Genomic DNA, 14577 nt, shown 5'->3' with positions numbered 1-14577 from the left:
TCAGTTTAAATTGTTAAACTGACTATCAAGAACGGTTTTGTAAGTTTGAGCCGGAACTTGTTACAAGATAAGAGAAGAAGGTTGGAATTCAAACAACCATTTTCAGAGTCTAATTAAAAAGTTATGAATTTGAGAGGAAAAGTATAAACTAAAAACTGCAGATATAAATAAGGCTTAAAAGCTGAGTTGTTCAAATGGTACAGTAGCTAGATCAAGGTCTGATTAGATCAGGAGTAAATTATTTTTTTAAATGTAAATTAGGGAAAATGTTCCTTTTTTTTTTTTTTTTTTAACTTGAAGAACATTTCTAAAATTCCACTTAAGTACATCTTCCATTGTCGCAATTATTAACTGTGAATTCATTTTCTGTGGCCCGCCAGCCTGCATGAACATTATTATTTAATGTTTTTCGAGACTAAGGCAAAGCTGCGGTGGCCTGATGGTAAGGTCTCGGCTTCGAAACCGGAGGATTTCTGCTTCGAGACCCATTTCCACCGAAGAACAATCATGTAAGTGGGTCTGGTGCAAGTTAAATCCTTCAAGGCCAAACGTCCTTTCGGTTGTGTGGTGTGTAAGCTTGGAGAGGGGAATACCAGCTCAGTGGTCGACTCCATCACCAGACTGTGGTTCAAAATAACGAGTTCCCTCCCAAAATAGCCCTAGTGTTGCTTTAAAGCGGGACGTTAATACAAACTAAATCTAGCTTAAGTTACCACTGTATAAAGCTTTTTTTTTTTTTTTCTCCTTTTTCAAATAATTTTTATTTTTAATAAACGGATCTTTATGTTTGCATATCAAAATTTAAAGCAATATTTAAAAAAAACTTTTATATATATACGCGAATTCTGATTGATCGAAAAGCTATTTCGAAGACTCTACTTTTCCAAAAGTCGATTTTTTTTTTCAAAAAATGATACAGATATCGATCCGAAATTTTTATCATTTACTCTCTTCTACGCAACTCGTACTTAAATGGAATTCCAAAAATTTCGCTCATATTGAAAAAATATGTTTTAATATTTTTTTCGAATTTGTACTTTTTTTAAAAATCTACTGTTGAAAAAATTAAGCTATCTTAACCTGCTGCAATTTATTTTATAAGTCTTTTTAATAACTTCAATTTTTTTACTCGTTTTCGCCGTTGAATTAATAACATTGTATTAAATCGTCAAAATTGGTATTTCAATATCCACTCCCTCCTTCCTAATCCGATAAAACTGCAGGCTTAAAAATTTGTTTTAGATAGTCAACTCAACGTCTTAAAATCAGTTAAGTTGCTGCTATGTATTTATTTCTATGACAAAGTACAATTCGATTGTGCTATAAATATAGGTTTCTTAATTCAACTGAATTGAAAAGGTATCAAGCATCATAGTTGCCAGGGGCTCCAGTTTTTGAAAGCACCAAGGAGGCAAAGCGGTTGAGGGTTAATATTATTTTTTAGGAATAATATGAGGAAAGAAAGGAAAAAAGAATACCATGCCTGTGGAGCCATTTGTTTTTGGAAGGACACGGATAAACGACTAGGGGCGAAAAAAAAACCTTATTTTACAGTACTTTCCCATACCACGCCAATGCTTCGACCTACATAAGAAGCCATATTTTTTCCTATTACAATGACTTGTGCTTTAAAATCCCCATCCAATCCATTAGAATCATCATCCGACAGGAAAATTGTTCATCATGTATTCGCTCAAAATCCTTGCGTAATTTATAAAAATGATATGATAATGAAAACTGTATCTGAAGCATACTTTCGCACCACACTATGGAAAGTTCGAGCCATGGTGAAAGTTTCATCAATATATATTTCTGTTCACGGAGCTCAATTCCCATACCGCGCTTTCTTCTGCCATCATTGCAGATGCTAATTAGAAAGAAATATTATAATTTTATACCATTTTATAATTTTAGAGAAAATAAAATCTTTCCGTTATTTTTTTCTGGGTAAGAAAGGAACGTATCGTCTTGGTTTATAAAGAGTGTCCCAAAATTAATGCAATATTCTAAATGTGCCACCATTCGTGCAGTAAAGTGTTAGCAACCCTATAAAAAACATTTGAAGGCTGACAGTTTAGGGTTAGTAGTAATGAACAACATGTTTTCACTGTTGAAAAATATTTGAAAAATAATGAAAGTCTGGCGGCCACAATTCGAAAATTTGAGAATTGGCAACTAGGTCGTGTTTTTTAACACCATTGGATTTCTTTTTATGGGTTTTTTTTAAGTCAAAGGTATATGCCAACAAGTCCATAATCACGTGTGCATTGAAGGAGGAAATACAATGCTGCTTCAACGAAATGCAGCCATATTTATGCAAAATGATCGTATGTGTCAGCAAATCCATGAAGGCCATTTGTCCTAAGTGTTACTCTATACATAACCCTATACTGTGTACTTTACGATTCAATAAAAATATAACAGTTTAAAGAAAAAAAATTGTTTTTTATTTAATTCAAATCTTAGTTAACACTTTATTCTACCATGTAACATTCCATTTTTACTAACCCTAAACTATAAGCTGTCAAATGTTTTTAATAGGGTTGCCAATACTTTACTGCGCGAAAGATGGCAAATTCAAATCGTGTTAATTCTGGGACACCCTTTAGATTATGTTTAATTTCAGTGAGCACTGAGTGAAGCAAATGATCATAAGATTTATCATTATTTTTAAATAATTAAAAATTTACACCATTCTGTAGAATTTAATTCAGTTTCCAAATCATATTATATTTTTATCATCAGCTTAAAATTAATAATTTACAAATTGCATTTCAGATGTACGCTGAGAAGGACAGTAGTGAAGAAGAAGGTGTCATAAATTCGCAGTTCCAGTATGAGCAGAGCAAGAAGGATGCGAGAGCAAAAAGGAATGATCCATCAATTTTTCGAAGGAAATTATTAAATGTCCTATCTGCAAACAAAACCTCAGAAGTACAGAATTGTGACGATTCCCACTTTTGCCAAACAAAATTAAATGGTAGTGATGGTGCTATTGACCATGACTTCAAAAATAACAGCAGCAAATCAAAAATTTCCTTTCGAATCTCAAAAAATGAAACTGCAAAACTTTCCAGAAAAAACAACTGTAAATTTCTTAAGGATGGTTGCAAATCAAAGAAATCAAAACAGAGAAAAGCAGCCGATAGCAACAGCAGAAGGTATGGCAGAGCAATCACGAAACCTTGTAAGAAGCGAAATAATAAGAAAAAGTTCTCAAACTATGATGATGAGAACATAAATAATTATGACGTGATTGATGAGGATCAAGATGCTGATTTCGGGAATGATGAGAATCAAGCTGATTTTGGGGATGATGAGAATCAAAATGCTGATTTCGGGAATGAAGAACAAGATGAAAAAGACATAGATTTAATTCACGGTTTTGATGAAGATGATGACAATGATAAAGTCCTTGATGATCAAGATGACATTGCTAATTTGGATGTAGATAATTATAATGAAAATGAATCTTTTAATATAAATGGTAATGGAAAAAAAGGCAAAGGAAAAATAGGCAAAGGAAAAAAATTTCCCATTAAAGATTATGATTCCGAAAATCAAGATAATTACAAATTCTATAACTCAGATAATGATGAAGTTCATAAAAATGAAGATTACGATGACATTTTCGATAATGGTGAAAACGAAGATGACAATTTTAATGAAGATGAAGGCGGTCTAAGTAAAATTCCAGTGGATGACGATTATGATGAGGATGATAATGGTATAGGTGGTGTTCCAGAGGATACTGGTTACGATTATAATGAGGTTACAGATACAAGTGGTAATCCAGAAAAGGTATACGATTATGATCATTATGAGTATAATTATGATCATACAGAAGACGGGCAAAGGGAAGAAGAAACAGAATATGATGACAGCAAGGGCGATGGTTTCCACCAGACTCGAGGTACTGAAATACCGGGAGGCCTCGGAAAATATTTTGTTTACGTGAATTGCACTACTTGCAAAATTAAAAGTCAACTTGTTGTGTTGGCAGGAAAGAAAACAAGTAAACCACCAAAAGTCAACGAAATAACCACTACATCTACCAAAAGAAGGACAAGAAAGGGAACAAAAGGGAAATAGTCAAAAAATGAGCTGCAGGCCTCTAAGGAATAGATATATTCGATTTGATGGTTACAAAGCATGTTTTTTATTTGTCAGAAGTTAATTAAAAAGTTGTTTAAACATTGCTTATTCTTTGTTTAACTGCATTCTGAAAAAGTGCCTATTGTTTCAAACCGATGATTTTCCACAAAATAGACCTTTTTTTTCAATTCATTCTATTAGTTCACACTCTCCCTATATATATTTATATATCTTGTTTAAATTTCCAATCGTTAATAAAATATTTTTTATTCATCCACTCAAGTTCAAATACATTTTTTAAACTTGTAGTGAATGGCATTTGATGTTAATACAGTTTTTTCAAATATTAATTCATTAAGTATTAAATTTAATTAATTTTTAATACTTTAAATAAAGTTTTAGCAGTTTATAATGAAACTTCAAATCAACAAGCAGTAGCTTAATCGGTAAAGTGAAAGTATTTCAGTATTTTTCACTTGAAGGTGAAGAATGCGAGTTCAATTCTTGCGAAAATCAATAATTTTTTTGATACTTAATAATTTTTTTTTGATAATTAAATAATAAAAAGTAACTAAAATAAAAATTTTTCTTTGTTGACCTAAGTAGGAATTGAATTTTAAAAAAATTATATTACTTGTTTTTTCAAAATATTCACAAAGCAATATTATTACTTTTTCTTAATCATTTCTCCAAAGCCCACTATATTTCATAAATAAACTGATTTTTATATAGTTAAAATGATTAGTAACCAATGAATCTCAATCGAAACTATTGTGCCGATTTCGGCAATTTTATTTCATATGGAAGCTTATGATCCTTAGCCACGTCACAATGATTACTTGTTTCTCAATTTCCGCGCCTTTTCAAGGAAAAACATCTTTAAAAAAAACTACTTAGTACATTCTCTAGGGAAAATAATCAAGACAGAATCCCAAGCCTCAATTACCGTTTAGATTCTGCCAATGTTTGTTCTATTTGAAAATATATGACATTTAGATTCATCATCAATGTTAGCCTATTCACTTCTTTTCCTTCACCCTCCATTTTTGAGAGTCATTGCAACACAAAATCTTGACACAACCCTCAGTTTCATCAGTTGGTTCGATTTCACCAATTATCGCGGAACAATATTTTTAAATAGTACTTTTATTGGTGTCATAAGATGTGGTTCATCAAAAATGTTGATATTATACCAAATAATGCTATTAATATGATATGCAAATAAGACAGCTAGTTACCTTTTAAAATACAAATAAAACATGATTAATGAAAGCGAATAAGATAATATCTTTCTTTTCTTGTGTTAATCATTAATGCGAGTTCATGCAACTTCTAAGTAAAAACTGAACTGATCTATTTCATAATTTCTTTATAGTTTCTTTTAGAACCGCTTATCAGTAGTGAAAAATTTTAATGAGATTCAAACCTCTAGTTAGGAACATTGAAACATTGACATTGTTTTAGACTTGATTGTTGTACTTTTATTTGTTAAAATATATATATATATATATATATATATATATAACTTAAACATGAATAAATAGCAAAGATCAAACAGCAATCTGCAGTTTTTTTTTATTATTATTTTATATTTATGCTATTTCATGATATTCTCTCTTTTCAGACCAAATTGTAGATTATTGCTAATATTTTCTTTTGGTAATTTTTTTAAATATTATATTCGACATTGCATTTTTTCCCCTGAATATTGCATATAAATTACTTAAACGCTCTGTCATGAGCATGGCATTTTCTACTATAACTTTATTGAGTTAATATATGACAGTCATATCTGAGATATTGATAACAGGATAAAAGTCTTTCTGGATGACACATCTTCTAATAGAAAAAGAATAAGTCATAAAAGAAAATTTTAAATTTAAATTTATTTTTAATTGAGAATATTATTAAACCTTGAAAAACCCTTTTTTGCTAAGCAATTGTTAATCAAAAAATAAAATCAAACAAATCTGTTAACTCTAGATAAACCGATCTGTACTGTATATTGTTTTCAATAATTTTCTATCATGCACGCGTGCGTGATTTTTCAATGTAGTATGCCACCTTACAAACATTATCAAGTTAAAATTCTGAAGTCCTCCATATTGTCTGCTTACAGTTCAAAATTAATGCTTCCAACTTGAATCACAAAATAGAAATCTGGTGGAAATGGTGATTTAATCGAACAAATCCATTTATAACAAAACTTAATTTAGAAAAACTGAAAATGAAACCTTTTAAAACATATCTCAAAAAGTTTTTTTTTTTTTTTTAATTATTAGCTGAATTTCTTATTCTAAAATTCTTGCATCCACTCATTTCTTTATGTTGGTCAAAACAGCACTGTTAATTTTTAAGAAAACGTTTTTAATGTTAATTGTTAAATACATGGTGGTTGCAAAGTTTATCTCTGTTTACAAAAAATTATTGTGAAAAAACTATTATAATTAGTACTTTATTACTTCGATACAGTGTTAAGACGTTTATAGTTTTTTAAATAAAAACTTCTTTTATTAATAAATTTCTGTATGATCAATCTTGCTAGGTCGAAGAATATCAAGGAAATATTCCAATTGTCGCCAAATATTATACAACATTTTAGCTGTCACAATAGACATAACATCTATTTCTCTAACTTTTAATGCTTCAATATGTTTAAATGATGTTTTCAAAGCAATTTTTTTTCTATGTAACCCCCTAACTCTAGCATTGAACAGTAATAGCTAATTTGAATTCAGAAATTAAAAAACGCATTTAATTTATTCGTTGCCGCTATTTTGAAAGCAATTGAATGTAAAATTATTATTTCTGCATTAGTTGTACTATCTGGAATTTTAAAAAATTTTAGTAATAAGTCAATCAAATTGTAATAATTATATGATATATAGTCTACCTTCGTGTTTAGTTTAATACAAGATATTTTGGAATGTATTCATCCTATGATCTAGTTATTCAAAAGTAATTTTTCAGGGAAAAAAAATACAATACATGATATTAAAAATCCAACGAAGTCAACTTAATTCAAAGCTTCAGTCAGCAACAAAATCTTATTTAGTTTTGTCAATCAAGTAAATAAGAATTGTTTAATTACTGCAATCAAAATTACAGGGTGGTCATAAAATCTTTTTCTGAATACGAAGAACTATTATACGTAAGAACTATTGACAATAATATTGTAAAACATTTATTCCATTATTTTTAATCTTCATTTTTTTTTACAGCGTACTATTTTAAATACTTTACAACATTCTATTCAATGTGCCAGGTATTTTTCTAATTTCCTGTCTGTATCTCTATGCATCCACTTATATCACCGAAAAGAGCAGCATCGTTTTAAAATGAGCATATTTAAAGCTTTTATTCCATTGCCTGGTTTTTAAATTAAAACTTTTAATTAAAAGTGTCATAAAAATTCAATATTTTATTAAAAAATATATACTGAAATCTACTAAGAATAGGGGAAAAAAGTCGGTGGAGGAAACGCCAGTATGAAATATTAGTAGTAGCAATGAAAAGGATTTGAATTTCGTTTCAACAACGAAATATGTATAAAATATATTTATTTTTTTTAAATTGGAAAAATTATATTGTAACAAACTTTATAACCACTGGAAAGATAAACATAATACAAGATATTGAAATGAACTTTTATTTATCGATGCAAGTATGCGAGTTATATTGATGAAATCGACATGAAATGGCAAAGAATTGAGGTTGTGAAAAATTTAATTAAAGAGATTTCAGACGAAAGAAGTAAAAATTCGGATCAAGCCGAAAACGAAAAGCGTTCATTAGAACAAAAATTGCAGATTGAAAGGCTTTCGCTTTTGCGTGTAGAGAAAGAAATAGAGCTTTTAAAGCTCAAATCCTCATCCTGTGAGCTTAGCGATAATGAACAGAGTTTTAGTTTAGAGAATTTAATTAAGAGTATCAAAGTTTTGACGATTCCTGTTCCCAAAAATGCTGAATGTTTTAATCTCTTTTTCAATTCGCTCGAAAAAGCTTTCAAAATAAAAGGAGTTAGTGATAAATTTAAAGCGGAAATTCTATTAAATCTATTAGGGGATAGAATTGGCAATTTAATGGTTTATATCAAAGAAGAAGAGTTGAGTGACTATGAAAAAATTAAATCTATAGTCTTAAAACAATTTCAACCAACTTATCAAGAATGTCTAAAACAATTTAAAAGTGCAGTAAAATTGCCAACAGAAAATTATGCGCAATTTGCTTCAAGAGTTAGATCTGTTTTTGAGTATAACATTCAACTTCGTAATGTGAATGATTTTTCTAAATTGTGTGAGTTAATGGTTTCTGATCAGATTTTTAGCACTCTTCCTCAAGATTTAAAAAGTCATATCAGTATTGAACAAGGAGAATCTGTTTTTAATGTGCAGGAATTAAGTAGAGAATGTGATTTATTTGTGGCTTCTAAAACTGGAACCAAAACTGAGTGCAGTTCGTTTTCCCGCGCAATCGTTACGAATAAAAATGAGCAAAGGAATTTCGGTAAAGGAAATTTTTAGAATCGTAATAGAAATGTTTCTAAAGTGTTCTTATCGAATACTTATTCTAAATGCGTTATGTGCCAGAACAACCACTCAATATTTAAATGTCAGGAATTTCAAAAGCTTTCTGTTAGTGATAGAGTTGCATTTGTGAAATCCCAAAACTTATGTTTTAAATGCCTCTCACCAATATGCAATGTGAAAAAGTGTTCTGCAAGAAATTACTTTTGTAATAAACCTCATAATAGGTTACTTCATTATCCCAGAGAGTTTGATCATTTCAGTGGGAGTGGTAAAAGCGAAACTAGTACCATAGTTAATAAAGGGGAAAGTTCAAAATCAACTTTAAACCCGGAAGTTAATTCCTTTTATCCTTGCGCAACTAATGAAAATGTGCAATCGACATTTTCAGCTACGAGTACGGTTGAAAATAAACAAATGAGAACTGTACTGTTAAGCACGGCTAAATTTTATATTCGAGATAAATTTGGGAATCTGCAATGTGTTAGAGGGTTGCTGGATGTAGGAAGTCAGTCCGATATTATGACTTCGGAGTGTGCAAACAGATTAGGTTTAAAACAAGAAAAAATAAATGTAACAATTTCATGTTTAAATAATTCCTCAATGACTGTTACCAAATTTATTAAAGCTGAAATTTCAAATGCTGATAAGAGCTTTAAGCAAAATTTTGAGTTTCTTGTTGTAGATAAAATCACTGAGTTAACCCCAATTAAATATTTAAGTGTCAAAGAACAAATTCCTTCTAATATTAATTTGGCTGATAATTTTATGGTTCCCCAAAAAGTTGATTGTCTCCTAGGTGCTAAATCGTTCTATCATTTGTTGAGGCCAGAAAAGATCTACTCATCAAATGCAGAGTTGTTTTTTCAAAATAGTGTTTTTGGATTTTTGGCTTGCGGTAGTGTAATGGAATTTGATTCCCCAAAAATTCATTGTGGGTTAATTATTGATGAAGATTTAAACAATACCATGAAAAAATTCTGGGAACTAGAAACTGTTGAGTTAGAGACCCCTAAATCCCAAGAGTCAAAAATCGCTGAGGAACATTTTGTTAAAACTCATTATAGAGAGCCTAGTGGAAAATATGTAGTCACATTCCCACTTAAAGAGGAACCTAGTTGTTTAAGCGAGTCTAAAAGTATAGCATTAAAAAGATTAAATTCACTTTGGAATAAACTATCTCGTGATAAAACGTATTTAAAATTGCATGAAGAATTTATTAATGAGTATGAAAACTTGGGACATATGAGAGACATGACTCATGAGACAGAACCAGAGACAGTGTATTACATGCCCCATCATGGAGTATATAGACCAGAGAAAATGACCACTAAGCTTCGTGTAGTATTTAATGCCTCTAGTGAAACCACGAATGGAAATTCATTCAATAGCTTGCAAATTAATGGGGGAATTGTGCAGGAGGACTTAATTTCAATTATGATGCGATTCCGCAAACATCCATATGCATTTATTGCGGACATTGAAAAAATGTATAGGATGATTTACATTCATCCCAGTCAGCGAAACCTACAAAGAATACTTTGGAAGGACAGTGAGTTTGGTCCTGTGATTTCACTAGCGAAAATCTTTCTACAAAAATTGTGGCTTCTGAATCTTCAATGGGATGATCAGCTTCCCCCTGAAATTCATAGTGAATAGGAGAAGTTTTCAAACGAGTTACAGTGCATTAACAACATCAAGGTGAGCAGATGTATTCTTCCATTTTCCGACGTCGAAGCTATAGAGCTTCATGGGTTCAGCGACGCTTCTGAAGCTGCCTTCGGAGCTGTTGTGTACTGCAAATCCCAAACACCTGCTGGTGAGGTTGTTGTCAAGATGCTGGCCAGTAAATCCAGAGTGGCTCCACTGAAAAAGCTCGCGATCCCGAGATTGGAGCTCTGCGCTGCTGTGCTGCTGGTGAAATTGATGCAGCGTATCCAGTCAGCTCTTCGATTGAAAGTGTCCAATACCTATTACTGGAGCGATAGTATGATTGTGCTGTCATGGATTAAAAAAGAGACGTCCCAGTTAAAAACCTTCGTGGCAAACCATGTAGCCACACTTCAAGACCTTTCGTGTCAGGAGCAGTGGAGACATGTTTCGTCAGGAGATAATCCAGCTGATCTTATCAGTCGTGGTGTAAATCCGTCCAAAATGCTCGAGAGTCACTTGTGGTGGGAAGGCCCTGCCTTTCTAAAAAACAGTGAGTATCCGTGCAGAGAAATCTCTGACTCTGTGATAAAGGACGATGTAGACTGTGAACTCAAAAAAGTTGACTGTGAAAGTGTTTTAGTTACTACATTGAACAATTCATTTGTTACTGATATTCTTAATTGTAGTAATAGTTATACTAAAATATTGCATGTATTAAGTTATATTTACAGGTTCTTGAATAATTGTAGAGCTAATTTTCCTAAGAATTTTGGAATCTTAAAAGCTATTGAATTAAAGGAATCTGAAATGAAGCTCCTTAAAATTGTTCAAGAGGGAGACTTTCACAAAGAAATCAAGTCTCTCAAGGTATCAGGTTTTGTCAATACTGACAGTCAGGTAAAAAATTTATTTCCCTTTTTGGATGAAAATGGCATTTTGAGAATTGGTGGAAGACTTAGCCACAGTGATTTAGATTTTGATAGTAAATTTCCAATTCTTTTATCTAAAAATCATAGACTGTCTTATTTAATTGTAGAACATTTTCATCTAAAAAATTTGCATGCTTCACCACAATTATTATTATATCTCGTAATTCAAAAATATTGGATTATAAGTTGTCGTGATTTGTGTAAAAAAAAAATAGTTCATTCATGTATTGTGTGTTTAAGGCTAAACCTATTACTTTAGACCAGATAATGGGAGATTTGCCGAGAGATCGAGTAACACCTAACTATCCATTCAATGTGAGTGGAGTTGAATTTTGTGGACCATTCTTCATAAAATATCGCAATCAGAGGAAAGGTATTTTAAACAAAGTCTATGTGTGCATTTTTATATGCTTTGTAACCTAAGCAATTCATCTACAGATTGTGAGTGACTTAACGAGTGAAGCTTTATTGCTACACTAAAAAGATTTTTTGCAAGAAGAAGCAAATCATCAAAAATTTATTCGGATAATGCTCAAACTTTTATTGGAGCGAATAGGGAAATTAAGAGATTACTTGAGATTGTAATTGATCAAGATAAAATTCTTGCTGAGCATTTACTCTCAGAGGGAGTTGAATGGAAATTTATTCCACCCCATTCACCCAATTTTGGAGGCCTTAGGGAGGCTGGAGTGAAGTCCTTTAAGTATCATCTGAAACGTGTAGTAGGTAACGCTAGGTTAACTTATGAGGAATTTTTGACAGTTACAAATCAAATTGAAGGAATTCTAAATTCCAGATCATTATCACCATTGTCCTCAGATATAGATGACTTAAAGGTCTTGACCCCGGTACATTTTTTAATAGGCAGGCCTATCAATGCAATAATTGAACCAGATATTACGAGTATAGACACTAATAGGTTAAAATTGTGGCAAAGAGTAACGAAAATTGTCCAACTTATTTGGAAACGTTGGCATATTACCTATTTAAGCCATTTACAAAATCGCACGAAATGGCAAATAATTAAAACCAATGTCAAGATAGGTGATTTGGTACTGTTGAAAGAAGAAAATTTACCAAGTACCAAATGGGCCATTGGCGTGGAGGTAACATCATAAGCCAGATAACAACTTCCGGAGAAGAGTGTACACTTCTGTCTAGTGGCTTTGTTACTCGGCTATGAACCCTAACGTTGCGAGTTCGAACCTCAACCCGCACAATTGGTCGTATTTTGAATATTTACCTCGGTAAGAATGGTAACGTAAGAGTTTGTGATGTGAAAACACAGAAGGGTGTTTTCAAAAGAGCTATTTCCAAATTGTGTAAATTACCTATGGATAATAGAATTTAATCAGTGTAATATTGTATAGTGATTTAATGTAATTTGTATTTTTCCTATTGATGTGTAATCTTATATTAGTGTTCTTTATTGTGTGATTAATGTTATTACCTTGTAATGTGTAGTGTTTAAAATCTGAATTTGTGTGTTTTTATTCAGCACTGTGCATTGAATTGTGATATTTCATAGTTTTTCCTTGTGTGTGTGTGTTGACAACATAATGTCAAGGCGGGCGGTATGTTCCGACCTGTCACTGTGCTGCCCTCTTGCGGCAAAGGGAAAAACACTTCAGTGTATTGTGAGCGAGTGTGTGTGCGGCAGCAAGAGCGTGCTGCAATGATGACCAGAATAAAAGGAAAAAGAGTCCAAAATTATTCTTGTGTGGTGATTTTTTTAATAATGCGAGAGCAATCGACATAAATATAGTGCGTGTGTGTTCATGCACATCACCATAATATACACAATTGTGAATAATACAACAGGTTTATATTATTAAATTAATGAAAGAATCTTTTGTTTTGAACCTCATTTATTTTATAAATTTTGACTGCTGTCAAGCAAAGCAAAGAGTATAAATTTGTTTTATTAATAGAATTTTATTTTTGGTATGAAATATCACTTTTCTTTTTATATGAATGTAATCATTATGGGTGTAAAATGTACCAAAAATGTAATGCTGTGAAGTTGGTGAACATTCATGTTTTGCACTATAATTATTTGATAAGTCTTGATTGCTGTCTAGCTGGATGAAAGTATATAATTGTTAAATTGGTAACAAATTTTAAAAATAACATTTGTATATATACGTTTATTTGGTCTACTCTTAAATTGTGTCATAGCATTTAGAAAGAATTGAACCTCCTTTTATTAAAGTTATTATTTATATGTAATTAAAATAAAAACAGATATGTCAGTAAGGTAAATTCTTTTAGAAATGGATGACATGAGTTTTTTTCATTATTGCTCTTTGAAATTTGAGATTCTGCGCACAAATATAGTTTGCGGTTTTTACAGATTGGAGTAAGTCGTTGCCACCGGATGTATACCCCTGATTCTACCGGATGTGAACCAAAGTTCATCGGATATGACGTAACACTTTGTTGACGTCATACTGGTCATTTAGCGCGGGCTTTATCTAGCAATCAATATTTAGTGACTAATCCTTTTTGTTTTTGCCCTGCTGTACGTGAGACGTGTGTATGGAATCTTTTACACTTTTTATTTGCTTGTGGAGATAAGAATTCTTTTTGTTCTTTTATATATTATTAATCTATATTGTTTATTTGTCTTTCATTATTTATTCATATTATTTAGGGTTTTTTTTACTTTACTTAATTAGAATTAGTATCACTGAACATACTAATTAGGGTTAGTTAGGAAACAAAAAAGTTTCTTTGTGCTTGTATTTTATATTATAAACTTTTATATTTAATTTTACTATTTGTTTTTCCGTAGATTAATTATATCTTATTATTATCTATAATCTGAAAGATTTTAATTTCCAGATTAGTGCTAACTTGGGAAATTGTTTGATTGTTTTTTACATTTAATTTGTGTATTATTTCAATTTTTTAATTATTCAGTGGTTTATTGAACTTGATAGTTTCAAATTTAATTGTGGTATCTAATAAAAATCTTGGAACATCTTCTGTATATTGAATCTTATAATTGTTTTCTGTTTTGCTCTGTGCTTTTTTGGCAGTTTGTACAGAATTTTGTTACTATTACTAGCTTTTGAAAGAATTCCATTTTTCCATTTTATCTCACTGTTTTACAATGAGGGCTCTCTTTATTGGCGATTCCATGATCAAATACTTGCATAAGTATGTATCTGTTGAATCACTTGACTTTCATTTGGACATTGTTTCCTACCCTGGTGCAACTATTGAAAGATTAGCTAGCAATATTTCTGTGCACAAAAATTATGACTGGGTCTTAGTGCATGTTGGCACAAATAATGCATCTTTGGATACTATTGAAGTAATACTTAAAAAATGTAGAGCTTTGGCCACTGAGGTATTACTTCATAACCCAG

The 14577-nt window shown here is 31.2% G+C and overlaps 1 protein-coding gene across 1 annotated transcript in view; it reads left to right on the top strand.

Moving 5' to 3' along the window:
• The window catches only part of LOC129961073 (protein PFC0760c-like), a 31094-nt gene extending 26930 nt beyond the window's left edge, over positions 1 to 4164 (top strand). The window contains exon 2 of the mRNA XM_056074883.1: positions 2779 to 4164. Within this exon, the coding sequence (XP_055930858.1) occupies positions 2779 to 4092 (1314 nt within the window). The 3' untranslated portion in view covers positions 4093 to 4164. The remainder of the gene's footprint in view (positions 1 to 2778) is intronic.
• Positions 4165 to 14577: the final 10413 nt, after the last annotated feature.

The sequence above is a fragment of the Argiope bruennichi genome, chromosome 2 (genome assembly GCF_947563725.1).
Source record: "Argiope bruennichi chromosome 2, qqArgBrue1.1, whole genome shotgun sequence".
In the NCBI taxonomy this organism is placed as follows: Eukaryota; Metazoa; Arthropoda; class Arachnida; order Araneae; family Araneidae; genus Argiope; species Argiope bruennichi.
This window is presented reverse-complemented; position numbering and strand designations above follow the sequence as displayed.